At 33.7% G+C, this 20,357-nt stretch overlaps 2 protein-coding genes across 2 annotated transcripts in view; one reads left to right on the forward strand and one right to left on the reverse strand.

Moving 5' to 3' along the window:
• Positions 1-20,357, reverse strand: part of LOC148941222 (neuroligin-1-like) — a 421,037-nt gene that overhangs the window by 178,522 nt on the left and 222,158 nt on the right. The window lies entirely within an intron of this gene.
• LOC148941223 (neuroligin-4, Y-linked-like) overlaps positions 5,284-20,357 on the forward strand; it is a 36,040-nt gene continuing 20,966 nt past the window's right edge. Inside the window, exon 1 of the mRNA XM_089104547.1 lies at positions 5,284-5,579. Within this exon, the coding sequence (XP_088960673.1) occupies positions 5,284-5,579 (296 nt within the window). The remainder of the gene's footprint in view (positions 5,580-20,357) is intronic.

Below are 20,357 nucleotides of genomic sequence, written 5' to 3' on the forward strand. Positions count from 1 at the left end.
AATACAGAAATTTAATTCAGGAAATTATGAAAAACATTGCAAACAAACTCTTTCTTGAACTTGCTTCCTGGACAGACAATACAGCAATTTCATTCAAGAAATTATGAAAAAATTGTAAGTAAGTAGCAAACTGTTTCTTGAACTCTCCTCCTGGATGCACAATACAGATATTTCATTCAATAAATTATAAAAAAATTGTAAGTAAGTAACAAACTCTTTCTTGAATACACCTCTTGGATACACAATACGGAAATTTCATTCAAGAAATTATGAGAAAATTCTCAGTAAGTAACAATCTCTTTCTTGAAGTCCCCTCTTGGATACGCAATACGATACGGAAATTTCATTCAAGAAATTATGAGAAAATTCCAGGTAAGTAACAATCACTTTCTCGAAGTCCCCATTTGGATACACAATACGGAAATTTCATTCAAGGAATTATAAAACAAAAATGGAAAGTAAGTAACAAACTCTTTATTGATTTCAACTCTTGGATACAAAAAAAAATGACATTTCACTCAAGATATTATGACAAAATTCTAAGTAAGTAACAAACTCATTCTTGAATTCGCCGTTTGCATGCACAATACAGAAATTTTATTCTATGGGACCTCTACACATGATTAAATACGTTTTGAAACTACATGCTATTTGCTTACCTTTCCTTAGTACCTTTCCAAACGAGCGGGGATTCCCCACTGGTTCCTACACATTGCAAAAAGTGAGCAGTACGAAAACTCCACGTTTTCAACCAGACTGGTTTTTTAGACAACACCCATTTTTTTTAGGGGTCAATCAGAGACAGCGGAGATTGCTCAATATACGATAACTTTATTGGTGATGGGTTACACACCGCAACGGTGCATACATAGTGAGAGAGACATGCAAAGTCGACCTAGCTTTATTTCATTTTTTAAGGTTAATTTAGACGCGGTTACGTGCGCGCACGTAACCTCGTCTAAATTAACCTTAAAATATGAAATAAAGCTATGTCCACTTTGCATGTCTCTCTCACTATGTATGTGCCGTCGCGGTGTGTAACCAATCACCAATCAAGTTATCGTATATTGAGCAACCTCCGCTGTCTCTGATTGGCCCCTCAAAAATGGGTGTTGTCTAAAAAACCAGTCTGGTTGAAAAAGTGGAGTTGAAAAAAAAACTTGTGTAGGGAATCCTCGTTCGTACACCCACAGCCCGTTGAGAGAGGTCTGTAAATTATGAAATTTGCCCATTGTTTACACATTTCTTCTTTTATTTCATTGTTACAACATTTTTCGTGAGGGGGGGGGGGTTGCTTGGGATGGGTTTCCATAGGGAGAATTTTTCTCGGGGAGGGAAATATGGGGGGGGGTGAATTTTCCATGGTAAATTTTACACTGGGAAGATTTGACACAATTTTTATACGAAATTCTTGTTAATTCTCTTACATTATCTTTGCCAACTCAATTTTGCATGGAAATGTTCCGGGGGAATTATCCAGGGACTATTTTCCGCGTGTTTTGATTTCCAGTAAAAATTGTCACGGAAGGGGGCATTTCCAGAGTGATCGAGAAACCAATTACAAATCAGAGTCTTAGTTTAGAGTTGTAGTTTAGTTTTAGTTAGGAGTTTTAGTTTAGAGTTTAGCTTAGAGTCTTAGCTTAGAGTTTTAGTTAGAGTTATAGTTTAGTTTAATTATAGTTAAGAGTTTTAGTATAGACTTTAGAGTTTTAGTTTAGAATTTAGAGTTTTAGTTAGAGTAATAGTTTAGTTTAATTTTTGTTAAGAGTTTCAGTTTAGAGTTATAGTTTAGTTTTAGTTAAGAGTTTTAGTTTAGAGTTGTAGTTTAGTTTAGTTTTAGTTTAGAGTTGCTGTGTAGTTTTAGATATGTTTTATTTTAGAGTTTTGGTTTGATATTAGCTTACAGTTTTAGCTATAGTTATAGTTTAGTTTAGTTGTAGTTCAGAGTCTAGAGTTTCAAGTTAGACTCTCAGCACTTAGAGTTTTAGAACAAAACTAACAAAACTAAACTGTAACTCTAGCTAAAACTCTAAGCTAAGACTCTAAACTAAAACTCTGAATTAAAACTAAACTAAACTATAACTCTAACTAAAACTCTAAGCTAAGACTCAAAACTAAAACTCCAATATCCAAAATAAAACTCTTAACTAAAACTAAACTAAAACTATAACTCTAACTAAAAATCTACAGTAAAACTGTAAATTAAAACTTTAAACTCTAAACTAAAACTCTTAACTAAAACTAAACTAGAGATCCAAACTAAAGCTCCGAACTAAAACTAAACTAAACTATAATTATAACAAAAACTCTAAGCTAAGACTCTGAACTAAAACTCAAAATTCTCAAAAAAAACTAAACTAAATTATAAATAGAACTAAAACTCTAAGCTAAGACTCTAAACTAAAACTCTAAACTCTAACTAAAACTCTAAGCTAAGACTCTAAACTCTAAACAAAAACTCTTAACTACAACTAAACTAAACTATAACTCTAACTAAAATTCTAAGTTAAGACTCTAAACTAAAACTCTTAACTACTATAACTCTAACTAAAACTTTAAGCTAATACCAAACTGAAACTATAAACTAAAACTCTTATCCAAGACTAAACAAAACTAAAAGTGCAAGGAAAAACTCTAAGCTAGGACTCTAGGCTAAAACCCTAAACTAAAACGTTTAGCTAAAACTAAACTATAAGTCCAAAAACACTTAACTAAAACTAAAATAAATATAACTCTAACTAAAACTCTAAGCGCTGATAGTCTAACTTGACACTTTAGACTTTGAGCTGAAACTAAACTAAATTACAACTCTAAATAAAACTGCAAGCTAATATCAAACTAAAACTCTAAACTAAAACACATATCTAAAACTAAACAACTCTAAACTAAACATCTTAATTAAAACTAAACTAAACTACAACTCTAAACTAAAACTCTTAACTAAAACTAAACTACAACTCTAAACTAAAACTCTTAATAAAAATTAAACTAAACTAAAATTCTAACTAAAACTCTAAACTCTAAACTAAACTCTCAAGTCTAAACTAAATCCCTTAACTAAAATTAAACTAAACTATAACTCTAACTAAAACTCTAAGCTAAGACTCTAAGCTAAAACTCTAAACTGTAAACTAAAAATCATAACTAAAACTAAACTACAACTCTAAAATAAAACTACTAAAACTAAACTACAACTCTAAACTAAAACTCTTAACTAATACTAAACTAAAAGTGCAACGAAAACTCTAAACTCTAAACTAAAACTCTTATCAAAAAATAAACAACACCTCTAAACTAAAATTCTTAACTAAAATTAAGCTAAACTATAACTCTAACTAAAACTCTAAGCTAAGACTCAAAACTAAAACTTGAATATCGAAACTAAAACTCTTAACTAAAACTAAACTAAAGCTATAACTCTAACTAAAACTCTAAAGCAAAACTGTGAACTTACACAATAAACTCTAAACTAAACTCTTAAGTAAAACTAAACTAGAGATACAAACGGAAGCTCCTAACTATAACTAAACTAAAATATAACTCTAACAAAAACTCTAAGCTAAGACTAAACTAAAACTCTAAATTCTCAACTAAAACTAAACTATAAATAGAACTAAAACTCTAAGCCATGACTCTAAACTAAAACTCTAAAGTCTAACTAAAACTCTAAGCTAAGACTCTAAACTCTAAACAAAAAACTCTTAACTAAAAGTAAACTAAACTATAACTCTAACTAAAACTCTAAGCTAAGACTCTAAACTAAAAGGAATCCTCTCCTATAACTCTAACTAAAACTGTAAGCTAATACAAAACTTAAACTCTAAACTAAAATTCTTAACTAAAACTAAACTATAAATCTAAACTAAAACTCTTAACAAAAATTAAACTAAACTATAACTCTAACTAAAACTCTAAACTCTAAAATAAAACTCTAAAGTCTAAACAAAAACTCTTAACTAAAATTAAACTAAACTATAACTCTAACTAAAACTCTAAGCTAAGACTCTAATCTAAAATTTTAAACTCTAAACTAAAACTATTAACTAAAACTAAACTACAACTCTAAACTAAAACTCTTTACTAAAACTAAACTACAACCCTAAACTAAAACTCTTAACTAATACTAAAATAAACTAAAAGTACAACGAAAAATTCTAAGCTAAGACTCTAGGCTAAAATTCTAAACTAAAACGTTTAGCTAAAACTAAACTACAAGTCCAAAAACACTTAACTAAAACTAAAATAAATTATATCTCTCACTAAAACTCTAAGTGCTGAGAGTCTAACTTGAAACTGTAGACTCTGAACTACAACTAAACTAAACTATAACTCTAACGAAAACTGTATGCTAATATCAAACTATAACTCTAAACTAGGGAGGGGGGCTCTTTGGGGGCCCGGGGGATGAGGCCCTTTGGGGGCCCGGGGGGTGGGGAGCCCTTTGGGGGGCCCGAGGGCCGTTTGGGGGGCCCATGGGCCCGGGATAAGGGTTCCTTTTGGAGGCCCGAGGGGGGTGGGAGGGGGGTCGCTTTTGGGGCCCAGGGGGTGGGGGGTTAGAGGGGCCCTTTGGGAGTCCCGGGGAGAGGAACTCCCTTTGGGAGTTCCTCAGGTTTTACCTGGAAAGGGCCCCACACGACCACAGTTTCACCTCAAATCATCTTCTAAAATGTCTCAAACTGTTTCGCCCAAAAAATCCTTAAAATGCCGATTAATTTTTTCGCCCAAATAATTCCCTAAAAGTAATTCCTGCGTGTTCCTTTTTTCGGCATCCCTGCGCTGTCACATTTGAAATTTCCCGGAAACCATTTTCCGTGTAAAATATATTCAATCTGTCTTGATCTCGTATGAATTTTTTAAAAATATCTAAGGTGTTCCTACTTACACTATTATGGCTTCGATAGAATATTAATTTATCTCTCAGACCTAAAGACCTGAGAAGCCATATTTAAAAATAGAATATTAATTTATCTCTCAGACCTAAAGACCAAAGAAGCCATATTTAAAAATGAAATCCCCTCATGATAGAATTCCCCGCCGATTATGTAAATCAATTTCTCAGGAATTCTGTCCCCTTCGTGGATCAATTAACTTAGATGGGTTCTATGCCCATATATGGAGTCCCTTCCGGAGTCATTAGGCTTAGAAACATCCCTGATTAACCTTGAAAAAGACACGTGATTCTGTCCCTTTAGACTTAACTATAATTGGCAGCAGTGGTGACCCGTCACGACTGGCATCCCCTTTTCTACTAATCACATGGTGCGCTGCACTTGGTCTTTAAGTATGACGATAAGTATAACGATAAGCATAACGCTTGGTTCGCTGTACTTGGTTCGCTGCACTTGGTCGATAAGAATGACGATAAGTATAAAGATAAGTATAACGCTTGGTTTGCTGCACTTGTTCGATAAGTATGACGATAAGTATAACGCTTGGTTCACGGCACTTGGTTCGCTGCTGCACTTGGTCGATGAGTATGACGATAAGTATAACTCTTGGTTTGCCGCACTTGGTTCACTTCACTTGTCGATAAGTATGGCGATAAGTATAACGCATGGTTGGCTGCACTTGGTCGATAAGTATGACGATAAGTAAAACGATAAGTATAACGCTTGGTTTACGGCACTTGGTTCGCTACACTTACTCGATAAGTATGACAATAGGTATAACGATGAGTACAAGACTCGGTTTGCTGCACTTGGTTTGCTGCACTTGGTCGATAAGTATGACGATAAGTATAACGCTTGTTCGCTGCATTCTGACACTTTCTAACTAGCCTATTTTTTGCCTCTAATATGATCTCAGTAAAGCACTAGTCAAACTGTAAAATAAAAATTCGGGTCTTCATAGTTCCTTTAAGTCCTTCCTTTGATTGAAAAAGATTTTGTTTTTGTTTTTACCATATGAAGGATAGTCATGAATATAATGAATATGAGTAGAAAGGCCTTATTGACTCCGATCAGTACATAATTTATGCATGTTTTTATGGTTTTCTCACTGAGAATGAAAAAACAGGATTTTAATCACTTGAAAAAACAGGAATTTTCTCACTTTTATGGGTGTTTCTTAGACGGTTATGAGTGTTGGTCAATTTATTTGATGTTTTTCATAGATGTCAACAGCAGTTCATGTCTGTTTTATGGTTTTTGTCAGTGAGAATGATAAAACAGGAATTTTCTCACTTTGATGGATGTTTTCTGGATGTTCTCACTTTGATGGATGTTTCTTGGATTTTCACACTTTGATGTATGTTTCTTGTATGTTCGCACTTTGATTGATGTTTCTTGCATGTTCTTACTTTGATGGATGTTTCATGGATGTTAATACTTTGATGGATGTTTCCTGGATGTTCTCACTTTGATGGATTTTTTCTGGATGTTTTCACTTTGATGGATGTTTCTTGGATGTTCCCACTTTGAAGGATGTTTCTTGGATGTTCTCACTTTGATGGATGTTTCTTGAATGTTCTAACTTTGATGGATGTTTCTTGGATGGTTATGAGTAACACATGACACATGACACATGGCACATGGCACATGACACATGACACGTGACACGTGACACGTGACACTTGACACATGACACAACACATGACACATTACACGTGACACATGACACATGACACATGACACAACACATAAGACATGACACATGACACATGACACATGACATGAAACATGACACATGACACATGACTTAAGAATGACGTAATCAACTAGGACAAATGGATTTTCTGAGAAATTGATTACATAATCGATAGAACCCTATCAGGAGGTCGTGACGGGGGTCCATATATGGACATAGAATGACTTAATCGACTAGGACAAATGGATTTCTGAGAAATTTATAACATAATCAGTAGAACCCTATCAGAAGGTCATGACGGGAGTCCATATATGGACATAGAATGACGTAATCAACTAGGACAGTTGGATATCTGAGAAATTGATTACATAATCAGTAAAACAATATCAGAAGGTCATGACGGGAGTCAATATATGGGCATTGAATTACGTAATCGACTAGGACAGTTGGAATATTTCAGTAGTGGTTTGTCGTGGTTTACCATTTCACAGTTACATTCTCTTAATTTTTCAAAGTTTATTTTCAATTTCTATCGTTGAAATGCAAGAGTTGGAATATTTCAGTAGTGTTTTGTCGTGGTTTACCTTGACACAGTTACATTCTCTTGATTTTTCAAGGTTCATTTTGGATTTCTTTCGTTGAAATGCAAGAGTTGGAATATTTCAGTAGTGTTATGTCGTGGTTTACTTTGTCACAGTTACATTCTCTTGATTTTTCAAAGTTCATTTTGAATTTCTTTCATTGAAATGCAAGGGTTGGAATATCTCAGTAGTGGTTTGTTGTGGCTTACTTTGTCACACTTACATTCTCTCGATTTTTCAAAGTTCATTTTGAATTTCTTTCATTGAAATGCAAGAGTTGGATTATTTCAGTACTGGTTTGTCGTGGTTTACCATTTCACAGTTACATTCTCTTGATTTTTCAAAGTTCATTTTGAATTTCTTTCGTTGAATTGCAAGAGTTGGATTATTTCAGTAGTGGTTTGTTGTGGTTTACCATTTCACAGTTACATTTTCTTGATTTTTCAAAGTTCATTTTGAATTTCTTTCATTGAAATGCAAGAGTTGGAATATTTCAGTAGTGGTTTGTCGTAGTTTACCATGTCACAGTTACATTCTCTTGATTTTTCAAAGTTCATTTTGGATTTCTTTCGTTGAAATGCAAGAGTTGGAATATTTCAGTAGTGTTTTGTCGTGGTTTACCTTGTCACAGTTACATTGTCTTGATTTTTCAAAGTTCATTTTGATCATTGAAATGCAAGAGTTGGATTATTTCAGTAGTGTTTTGTCGTGCTTGATTTTGTCACAGTTACACTCTCTTGATTTTTCAAAGTTTATTTTGAATTTCTTTCATTGAAATGCATGATTTGGAATATTACAGTAGTGTTTTGTTGTGGTTTACCCTGTCATAGTTACATTTTCTTGATTTTTAAAAGTTCATTTTGAATTTCTCTCGGTGAAATGCAAGAGTTGGAATATTTCAGTAGTGTTATGCTGCGGTTTACCTTGTCACAGTTACATTCTCTTAATTTTTCAAAGTTCATTTTGGTTTTCTTTCATTGAAATGAAAGAGTTGGAATATTTCAGTAGTGTTTTGTTGCGGTTTACCTTGTCACAGTTATATTCTCTTCATTTTTCAAAGTTCATTTTGGTTTTCTTTCATTGAATTGCAAGAGTTGGAATATTTCAGTAGTGTTTTGTCATGGTTTACCTTGTCACAGTTACATTCTCTTAATTTTTCAAAGTTCATTTTGAATTTATTTCGTTTAAATGCAAGAGTTGGAATATTTCAGTAGTGTTTCGTTGTTGTTTACCTTGTAACAGTTACACTTTCTTGATTTTTCAAAGTTCATTTTGGATTTCTTTCGTTGAAATGCAAGAGTTGGAATATTTCAGTAGTGTTTTGTTGTGGTTTTCCTTGTCACACTTACATTCTCTTGAATTTTCAAAGGTAATTTCGAATTTCTCTCATTGAAATGCAAGAGTTGGAATATTTCAGTAGTGTTCAGTCGTGATTTACCATGTCACAGATACATTCTCTTGATTTTTTAAAGTTCATTTGAATTTCTTTCATTGAAATGTGAGAGTTGGATTATTTCAGTAGTGTTTTGTCATGGTTTACCTTGTCACATTTACATTTTATTAATTTTTCAAAGTTCATTTTGAATTTCTTTCATTGAAATGCAAGAGTTGGAATATTTCAGTAGTGTTCTGTCATTGTTTACCAGGTCATAGTTACACTCCCTTGATTTTTCAAAGTTCATTTTGGATTTCTTACGTTGAAATGCAAAAGTTGGAATATTTCAGTAATGTTTTGTTGCGGTTTACCTTGTCATAGCTACATTCTCTTAATTTTTCAAAGTTCATTTTTAATTTATATCATTGAAATGCACGACATGGAATATTTCAGTAGTGTTTTGTCGTGTTTTATCTTGTCACCGTTACATTTTCTTGATTTTTCAAAGATCATATTGGTTTTCTTTCGTTGAAATGCAAGAGTTGGAATATTTCAGTAGTGTTTTGATGTGGTTTACCTTGTCACAGTTACGTTCTCTTGATTTTTCAAAGTTCATTTTGGTTGTTGGAATATTTCAGTAGTGTTTTGTTGTGTTTTACCTTGTCACAGTTACATTCTCTAGATTTTTCAAAGTTCATTTTGGTTTTCTTTCGTTGAAATGCAAGAGTTGGAATATTTCAGTAGTGTTTTGTAGTGGTTTACCTTGTCACACTTACATTCTCTTAATTTTTCAAAGTTGATTTTGGATTTCTTCTGATGAAATGCAAGAGTTGGAATATTTCAATAGTGTTTTGTCATGGTTTACCTTGTCACACTTACATTCTCTTAATTTTTCAAAGTTCATTTTGGATTTCTTTCGATGAAATGCAAGAGTTGGAATATTTCAGTAGTGTTATGTCGTGGTTTACCTTGTCACAGTTATATTCTCTTGGTTTTTCAAATTTCATTTGAATTTCTTTGATTGAAATGTAAGAGTTGGAATATTTGAGTAGTGTTTTGTTGTGGTTTACCGTGTCACAGATACATTCACTTGATTATTCAAAGTTCATTTTGAATTTCTTTCATTGAACTACAAGAGTTGGATTATTTCAGTAGTGTTCTGTCATTGTTTACCATATCACAGTTACATTCTCTTGATTTTTCAAAGTTCATTTTGAATTTCTTTCGTTAAAATGCAAGAGTTGGAATATTTCAGTACTGTTTTGTTGCGGTTTACCTTGTCAGAGTTACAATCTCTTAATATTTAAAAGTTCATTTTTAATTTCTATCATTGAAATGCAAGAGTTGGAATATGTCAGTAGTGTTTTGTCGTGGTTTACCTTGTCACAGTTACATTCCCTTGATTTTTCAAAGATCATTTTGGTTTTCTTTCGTTGAAATGCAAGAGTTGGAATATTTCAGTAGTGTTTTGATGTGGTTTACCTTGTCACAGTTACGTTCTCTTGATTTTTCAAAGTTCATTTTGGTTGTTGGAATATTTCAGTAGTGTTTTGTTGTGTTTTACCTTGTCACAGTTACATTCTCTAGATTTTTCAAAGTTCATTTTTGTTTTCTTTCGTTGAAATGCAAGAGTTGGAATATTTCAGTAGTGTTTTGTAGTGGTTTACCTTGTCACACTTACATTCTCTTAATTTTTCAAAGTTCATTTTGGTTTTCTTTTGATGAAATGCAAGAGTTGGAATATTTCAGTAGTGTTTTGTCGTGGTTTACCTTTTCACTCTTACATTCTCTTAATTTTTCAAAGTTCATTTTGGATTTCTTTCGATGAAATGCAAGAGTAGGAATATTTCAGTAGTGTTTTGTCGTGGTTTACCTTGTCACAGTTACATTCTCTTAATTTTTCAAAGTTCATTTGAATTTCTTTCATTGCAATGTAAGAGTTGGAATATTTCAGTAGTGTTTTGTTGTGGTTTACCTTGTCACAGTTACATTCTCTTAATTTTTCAAAGTTCATTTTGAATTTCTTTCGTTGAAATGCAAGAGTTGGAATATTTCAGTAGTGCTTTGTCATGGTTTACCTTGTCACAGTTACATTCTCTTAATTTTTCAAAGTTCATTTTGGTTTTCATTCGTTGAAATGCATGAGTTGGAAAATTTCAGTAGTGTTTTGTTGTGGTTTACCTCGTCACAGTTACATTTTCTTGATTTTTCAAAGTTCATTTTGAATTTCTTTCGATGAAATGCAAGTTGGAATATTTCAATAGTGTTTTGTCGTGGTTTACCTTGTCAAAGTTACATTCTCTTAATTTTTCAAAGTCCATTTTGAATTTCTTTCATTGAAATGCCAGAGTTAGAATATTTCATTAGTGTTTTGTCGTGGTTTACCTTGTCATAGTCACATTCTCTTAATTTTTCAAAGTTCATTTTGGTTTTCTTTCGTTGAAGTGTAAGAGTTGGAATATTTCAGTAGTGTTTTGTTGTGGTTTACCTCGTCACAGTTACATTTTCTTATTTTTTCAAAGTTCATTTTGGATTTCTTTCGATGAAATGCAAGAGTTGGAATATTTCAATAGTGATTTGTCGTGGTTTACCTAATCATAGTTACATTCTCTTAATTTTTCAAAGCTCATTTTGGATTTCTTTCGTTGAGATACATGAGTTGGAATATTTCAGGAGTGTTTTGTTGAGGTTTACCTTATCACAGTTACATTCTCTTGATTTTTCAAAGTTCATTTTGAATTTCTTTCATTGAAATGCAAGAGTTGGAATATTTCAGTAGTGTCTTGTCGTGGTTTATCTTGTCACAGTTACATTCTCTTAATTTTTCAAAGTTCATTTTGGTTTTCTTTCGTTGAAATGCAAGAGTTGGAATATTTCAGTAGTGTTTTGTTGTAGTTTACCCTGTCACAGTTACATTCTCTTAATTTTTCAAAGTTAATTTTGGATTTCTTTCGATGAAATGCAAAAGTTGAATTATTTCAATAGTGTTTTGTCATGGTTTACCAGTCACAGTTACATTCTCTTGAATTTTCGAAGTTAATTTTGAATTTCTGTAATTGAAATGCTAGAGTTGAAACATTTCAGTAGTGTTGTGTAATGGTTTACCTTGTCCCAGTTACATTCTCTATATTTTTCGAAGTTCATTTTAGTTTTCTTTCGTTGAAATGTAAGAGTTGGAATATTTCAGTAGTGTTTTGTTGTGGTTTACCTTGTCACACTTACATTCTCTTAATTTTTCAAAGTTCATTTTGGATTTCTTTTGATGAAATGCAAGAGTTGGAATACATTCTCTTATATATTTCAGTAGTTTTTTGCCGTGGTTTACTTTATCACAGTTACATTCTCTTGATTTTTCATAGATAATTGTGGTTTTCTTTCGTTGAAATGCAAGAGTTGGAACAATTCAGTAGTGTTTTTGTGTGCTTTACCTTGACACAGTTACATTTTCTTGATTTTTGTTAGGTAAGGTTAAGTTAGGTTAGGTTAACCTACGTACGCGCGCGTACGTAGGCTAACCTAACCTAACTTAACCTAACCTAACCTAATTTGATCTAGCCTAACCTAACCTAACAAAAATCAAGAAAATGTAACTGAAAAACACTACTGAAATATTCCAACTCTTGCATTTTAATGAAAGAAATTCAAATGAACTTTGAAAAATCAAGAGAATGTAAGTGTGACAAGGTAAACCACGACAAAACACTACTGAAATATTCCAACTCTTGCATTTCAACGAAAGAAATTCAAAATGAACTTTGAAAAATGAAGAAAGTGTAACTGTGACAAGGTAAACCACAACAAAACACTACTGAAATATTCCAACTCTTGCATTTCAACGAAAGAAATTCAAAATGATCTTTGAAAAATTAAGAGAATGTAACTGTGACAAGGTAAACCATGACAAAACACTATTGAAATATTCCAACTCTTGCAATTCAATGAAAAAAAAACAAAATGAACTTTGAAAAATCAAGAGAATATAACTGTGACAAGGTAAACCGCAACAAAACACTACTGAAATATTCCAACTCTTGCATTTCAATGAAAGAAAACCAAAATGAACTTAGAAAAATTAAGAGAATGTAACTGTGACAAGGTAAACCGCAACATAACACTACTGAAATATTCCAACTCTTGAATTTCACCGAAATAAATTCAAAATGAACTTTGAAAAATCAAGAAAATGTAACTGTGACACGTTATCCCACAACAAAACACTACTGAAATATTCCAACTCTTGCATTTCAACGAAAGAAATTCAAAATGAACTTTGAAAAATCAAGAGAATGTAACTGTGACAAGGTAAACCACGACAATACACTAGTGAAATAATCCAACTCTTGCATTTCAATGAAAGAAATTAAAAATGAACTTTGAAAAATCCAGACAATGTAACTGTGACAAGGTAAATAACGATAAAACATTACTGAAATATTCCAACTCATGCATTTCAACGAAAGAAATTCAAAATGAACTTTGAAAAATCAAGAGAATTTAACTGTGACAAGGTAAACCACAACAAACCACTAATGAAATATTCCAACCCTTTCAATGAAAGAAATTCAAAATGAACTTTGAAAAATCAAGACAATGTAACTGTGACAAAGTAAACCACGACATAACACTACTGAAATATTCCAACTCTTGAATTTCAACTAAAGAAAAACAAAATGAACTTTGAAACATCAATATAGTGTAACTATGACAAGGTAAAGTATAACAAAACACTACTGAAATAAGTCAACTCTTGCATTTCAACTATATAAATTTGAAAAGGACTTTGAAATAACAAGAGAATGTAACTGTGACATGGTAAATCACAACAAAAAACTACTGAAATAAACCAACTCTTGTATTTCAACTAGAAAAATTAAAAATGAAATTTGAAAATTCATGATAATGTAACTGTGAAATGGTAAACCACTACAAAAAACTACTGAAATATTCCAACCCTTGCATTTCAATGAAAGAAATTCAAAATGAACTTTGAAAAATCGAGAGAATGTACGTGTGACAAGGTAAGCCACAACAAACCACTACTGAAATATTCCAACCCTTGCATTTCAATGAAAGAAATTCAAAATGAACTTTGAAAAATCAAGAGAATGTAACTGTGACAAAGTAAACCACGACATATCACTACTGAAATATTCCAACTCTTGCATTTCAATGAAAGAAATTCAAAATGAACTTTGAAAAATCAAGAGAATGTAACTGTGACAAGGTAAACCACGACAAAACACTACTGAAATATTCCAACTCTTGCATTTCAATGAAAGAAATCGAAAATGAACTTTGAAAAATCAAGAGAATGTAGCTGTGAAATGGTAAACCACGACAAACCACTACTGAAATATTCCAACTGTCCTAGTCGATTACGTCATTCTATGCCCATATATGGAATCCCGCCATGACCTTCTGATAGGGTTCTACAGATTATGTAATCAATTTCTCATATATCCAACTGTCCTAGTCGATTACGTCATTCTATGCCCATATATGGACTCCCGTCATGACCTTCTGATAGGGTTCTACCGATTATGTAATCAATTTCTCAGAAATCCATTTGTCCTAGTCGATTATGTAATTCTATTTCCATATATGGACCCCGTCACGACCTCCTGATAGGGTTCTACCGATTATGTAATCAATTTCTCAGAAAATCCATTTGTCCTAGTTGATTACGTCATTATTATGTCATGTGTAATGTGCCATGTTTCGTGTCATGTGTCATGTGTCATGTGTCATGTCTGATGTGTTGTGTCATGTGTCATGTGTCATGTGTCACGTGTCACGTTTCATGTGTTGTGTCATGTGTCATGTGTCACGTGTCACGTGTCATGTGTCATGTGTCATCTGTCATGTGTCATGTGTCATGTGTCATGTGTCATGTGTCATGTGTTATGTGTTACTCATAACCATCCAAGAAACATCCATCAAAGTGAGAACATCCAAGAAACATCCATCAAAGTGAGAACATCCAAGAAACATCCATAAAAGTGAGAACATCCAAGAAAAATCAATCAAAGTGAGAACATACAGAAAACATCCATCAAAGTTAGAACATCCAAGAAAACATCCATCAAAGTGAGAACAACGAATAAATATCCATCAAAGTTAGAACATCCAGGAAACATCCATCAAAGTGAGAACATTCAAGAAACATCCATCAAAGTGAGAACATCCAAGGCACATCCATCAAAGTGAGAACATCCAAGAAACATCCATCAAAGTGAGAAAAATCATGTTTTTTCATTCTCACTGACAAAAACCATAAAACAGACATAAATTGATGTTGACATCCATGAAAAACATCAAATAAATTGACCGGCACTCATAACCGTCCAAGAAACATCCATAAAAGTGAGAAAATTCCTGTTTTTTCAAGTGAGAAAAATCCTGTTTTTTCATTCTCAGTGAGAAAACCATAAAAACATGCATAAATTATGTACTGATCGGAGTCAATAAGGCCTTTCTACTAATATGGATGCTCATTCTGAATCTTTAGTGGTTGAAAACCTTTGCAAAATCATTATAAATAAAATTGAAAGGTTTCACAAACTTCTTCCGAACAAAACATTTAAAAGGGAGAAAAGCTTCATACAGACATTCAATCAATCACAATTTGATTCAAATGTCGAGTCCAAAAAAGAGACGAACGATACTCGATTGAGGAACCAATCGGAATTATTTGACTAAAATGGTTAATCAGTACAATGCATTAATTTCGGCTGATAAGAATAAGGGTATCTTCTAAAATTTAATAGTTTAAAGATGATTTATTTTCACTTGGTGAAAATATTGTCTTCTAACATTGAAAAAGCCAGTTTGCTGCAGCACTATCTCTTATTGCTTAAAAAGGCCCCAGAATTTGAAATATACTTTCTATTGAGCCTTTGTTTGACATTCTGCAACCACTGGTTATATAAGTTTAAGTTATACATATTTTAAGTGGTGATTTTAGGCCGATTAGTAAGGCAACATGGCATGGTTGCTTGAGCGATAGGAGAGAAAGTTTACGGGCTATCCAACTAAAGATATATTTTAGAAAGTTGTGGAGAAGTTAGGCTTTGGAATAAGAAGAAAGGATTAAGGTCAAAAAGGGTGGAGGAAACTAAACAAGTAAGGATTATTTTACAGAACCAGGGAATAAGCAATCTTTATGCACATAGTATGTTTAATTTAGTTCAACTTTCCCCTCAACGTTTCCTCAGGTGTTTATTCCAATGTCCCCAGCCTTAGTAGTACTCACTATAGAAGTAGTGGTTTTAGTGATTGGTAGTAGTAGTAATAGTAGTTTTTGTGGTAGCGGTTTAATCAGCGGTAGTTGTAATAATAGTAGTAGCCAGTAAAAAAAAGGGGGGTTGCTGTAGTGGCCAGCAAAAAAAATGGGGTTGCTGAACCATTCAACAATGATGAAAAAATAGATGTCTACAAACTTTGTTTGGGTGTTTGGCTTGGGAAATGATGGAAGTTGGGGGGGGGGGGGGGTTCTGGCTTCTCTCAAATCAGTTTTCACTCTTAAAAAGAGACTCTTAAAAATATGCCCCCAGGGCATAACCTACAGCCCTTTTCCAGGGCTTTGGGGCTTATGTCAACCCTGGTGGCGTTTTTTTTTGTTTTTTTTACTATTTTGAGTAAAATAGATATCTCACAATTTTAATCAGGTGCGTTTGGTAAAAAGGGGAAGGGGGCTAATTGCCCACCGTCACCTTTGACTCTTAAAAGGGAACTATAATTGCAAATTTTCAACCAAATGAGACACATCTAAAATTTATGTACCCATCCTTTTATAAAAGCCTTAAACACCCCCGGGGCATAACTTACAACCCTTGTCTCCAGGCTCTGGTGGTTTGTATTAACCCAAAAAGCCTTGTTATTAGATCTTCGAACTATTTTGAATAAAATGGAAATCTGGTCTATGGGGGAAGGGGTAGCTCCCTTCCGATCCCTTTGAATCTTAAAAAGGGCATTAGAACTTCTGATTACCAATCCAACGATCCCCTCCGAAGTTTATAGGACCACCCTTTCTATAAGAACCTTATATGCCCCTAGGGTTTAAGTTAAAACCCTTGCCATGAGGGCTGGGATTATAATCTTCAAAGACATAATTACTGGAATTTTCAACTACGCTGAACAAAATGGCTATTTAAAGATTTGGATTGGATGCATTTGGGGAAATGAGTGGTTTGGGAGGGGGGGGGGGTTGTTACCCTACAATGACTTTCAACTATTAAAAAGGAGACAACAAATAGAAATTAGCAATCTAAAAAGTCCCTTTTGAAGTTTCTACGACAACCCCTTCTTTACGAAGTGTTCTAGTCTAAAAAAAAACAAATAAACAGTAGGCTATATTGTACCAACATCATTCTTTACTTAGGCAGAGCTATTGCGCTGCCTATGATTAACTATGCCCCATAACAGCTTTCAGTGTTAATAAATATTATATCATATACCTCACCCATAAGAAAAATAAAAAATAAAAAAAGCGAACAGAAATACAGTATTAACATATACCCATTACCATCATTCTCGGGGAAAACGTGAAATTAAAGGGATTTCCGTCAAAGGCCTTTTAGAATTTTCACCCCAGCTGTCCTCATATAAAAAAAAAATATGTGTAATTTGAATCATGCTCCAAATCGTTCCAATTATATCAAATTATATAAAAGTTAAGTCACAAGCTTAACTAGAACTTTTATATAAGTAGCTAAAATGGTAAATAGCTTCGTGCCCACTTGTTTGCGTAAGAAATTTGGAGAATGAAACATCATTTTCACCATGGAAAAAGTTTTATCTATCCTAATAACTTTTCAAAAACTTCTCTATTCCCTTATTTTCTTCCCAGGGTTATCTCCACGCCCATTAACACATTGTACTGATCAATCATCTTAATCAAACATATCCAACCGCTTACTTAATCGAGCATCGTTCATCTCTTTTTTGGACTCGACTTTGGAATCGAATTATGCTTGATTGAATGTCTGCGTAAAGTTTTCTCCCTTTTAAACGTGTTGTTTTCAATTTGTTATATCTCCATTTGTAAAGTTGGAGCTTAACCAGAATATGGATAAGAGCGCTAATACTCTATTGGAAAGATCTCAAATTCAGATACTTGATTTGTATACTTAAAATTGAAAGATAAACAGAAAGGCTTTTGTTGGATTTTATCTTTTTTCCATAGCTTTTAAATAAGGACATGTTTTTTCTAAAAGATTCACTCATTAATTTGAATACAAGACTTATATGGCTGACTTATTCAAAATATTAAAATGACAAGCCCGAATAACAAAAATCGAGCAGTTGTTATAACAGTAAAAAAAGAGTTTAAAAGGGCCGAAAATTTAGTTGAGGGCTTTAAATTTGGCTAGTGGGGTAATTGATTACAAGAAATATAGAACAGTCAATCCAACAACAACAGTCGAAACCTAAAGAGCAAGTCTTCTAAAACTTTGTCATGAACGCTTTAATCTAAATGAAATTTTGTTTTTAATAATAAATGCCGCTATGTTTAAAAACAAGTCAACTATTACTAATGTGGGTCTACAGACGACTGTCTCCGGCACTATTTTCGAGATGAACGCCAGTCAACAGATTGAGTCCAAATCACTAGTTCGTCTGTAAGATAAACTGGTATTTTGGGGGTTCTTCTGTTGAGGGGAATGGTATTTTTCTTGTGCGTTCAAACCACCTTAAACCTAGTCCCTGTACCCAAGGCCGTATCCAGGGTTTTTTGGGCGGGGAGGGGTTCAAAAGCTTACAAAAAGCATCACAAATTATAAATATACTTTTTTGTTGCTTTTTTACGAATTGGACAAAGATTTTGGGATTCAAACCCGGATAAGGACTTGCGTCTATCCTAAGACCCCTTTTGTCAAAAGTTCGACAGATCCACAAGTCAAATTCCTAACATCCTTAAGTGAATATACGCTAACTTTGTTCAGTGACAGGAGTTACAAAAAGTAAACTAAAGCTTGAATTTAAAATGAATAGAGTAAGTAGGACTACGGACAGTAAAATACTTGAAGTTGACTGCAGCTCAACTATAGTCAGCTAAAACCTAAGGTGCAAAAGCACTCAAAATCATCTATCATAGGCAGCGCAATCGCGCTGCCTATGCTGTCATAGAAACTTCAAAAAGGGCTCATTCGATTTGAAATTGTAGTGGCTTGTGCCCTTTTTAATAATTGAAAACGATTGGAAGGCAACTAAAATCCCTTTCACACTCACCGTTTCCCCAAACCCATCCAATCAAAATTATGAGATAGGCATTTTGTTCAGCGTAGATGATATCTAGATATGAATTATGTTTTTGAGGAGGACACTCCCCCATAACCCTCAGGGCAATGGTTTTAAGTTATGCCCCAGGGGCATATATGAACAATGTTGGCACAATATATTATTTATTATTTTTTTTTCCTATAGACCAGGGCACTTCGTATTGAAGAAGTTGTCGTAGAAACTCCAAAAAGGGTTCATTCAATTGGAAATTGGAGTGGTTTGTGCCCTTTTTAATAGTCGAAAGTGATTGGAAGGCAACTAACACCCCTCCACGCCCACCATTTCCGGAAACACATCCAATCAAAATTTTGAGATAACCATTTTGTGCAGCGTTGCTGATTTCCAGATAGAAAATATGTTTTTGAGGAGGACACTAAAAAACTTCGTAAAAACTTCAAAAGGCACTCATTCAATTGAAAATTGAGAAGGCTAGTGTCCTTTTTATATTCAAAAGTGATTGGAGGGTAGCATTAATACTGTGCATTTTGATTTAATCTTAAGGCAACATTTAGTTTTTAAACATAATGGGCAAATGTTAGGGTGGGCATGGGTGGGGTATTAGTTACCCTCCAATCACTTTCGACTATTAAAAAGGGCACTAGCCTTCTCAATTTTCAATTGAATGAGCCCCTTTTGAAGTTTTTAAGACAACGCTATCTATAAAAAACCTTGTATGTCCCCAGGGCATGACTTACAATCTTAGCCCTGAGGGCTCTGGGGGGTTTGTCATCCTCAAATACATAATTTCCAGAACTATCAACTACGTTGAACAAAATGGCTATCTCTAAACTTTGATTAAATGTGTTTCGGGAAATGGTGGGCATGAGAAGGGGGTTAATTACTCTCCACTCATTTTCGACTATTAAAGAGGGCACTAGCCCTTTCAATTTCCAATTAAATGAGCCCTTTTTGAAATTTCTGCTACAACTTTCTATATAAACCTTATATGCCCCCAGGTTATAATTTACAACCCTTGCACTAAGGGCTCTGAGGGGGTTATCCCCCTCTCACACCCATCATTCCCCGTAAGACATCTAATCAAGAAACATATCCAATCAAAAAATAGGTCTTTGGGGATGACAACCCCCTGCCCACAGGGCAAGGGTTGTAAGTTATGCCCAGGGGGTATATAAGGCTTTATTGAAAGCGTAGTCGTAGAAACTTCAAAAGGGCTCATTTGATTGGAAATTGAAAGGGCTAGTGCCTTTTTTAACAGTTGAAAGTAATTGAAGAGCGACTAACGCCCCTATCACGACCACCATTACCACAAAAACATCCAATAAAAATTTTGAGATAGCCATTTTGTTTAACGTAGTGAAAGTTCTGGAAATTAGGTCTTTGAGGATGACAACGCCCCTCACAGCCCTTAGGGTAAGGGTTTTAATTTATGCCTTTGGGGCATATAAGGTGTTTACAGAAAGCGTAGAAACTCAAAAAGGGTTCATTCGATTGGAAATCGAAAGGCCTAGTGCCCTTTTTAATAATGGCAAGGGATTGGAAGGCTTGACATTTTTATAGTAAAGATCGATATGGGT

This window comes from Artemia sp. Qi Xiang Cuo, chromosome 18 (assembly GCF_049724085.1).
Source record: "Artemia sp. Qi Xiang Cuo chromosome 18, ASM4972408v1, whole genome shotgun sequence".
Taxonomy (NCBI): Eukaryota; Metazoa; Arthropoda; class Branchiopoda; order Anostraca; family Artemiidae; genus Artemia; species Artemia sp. Qi Xiang Cuo.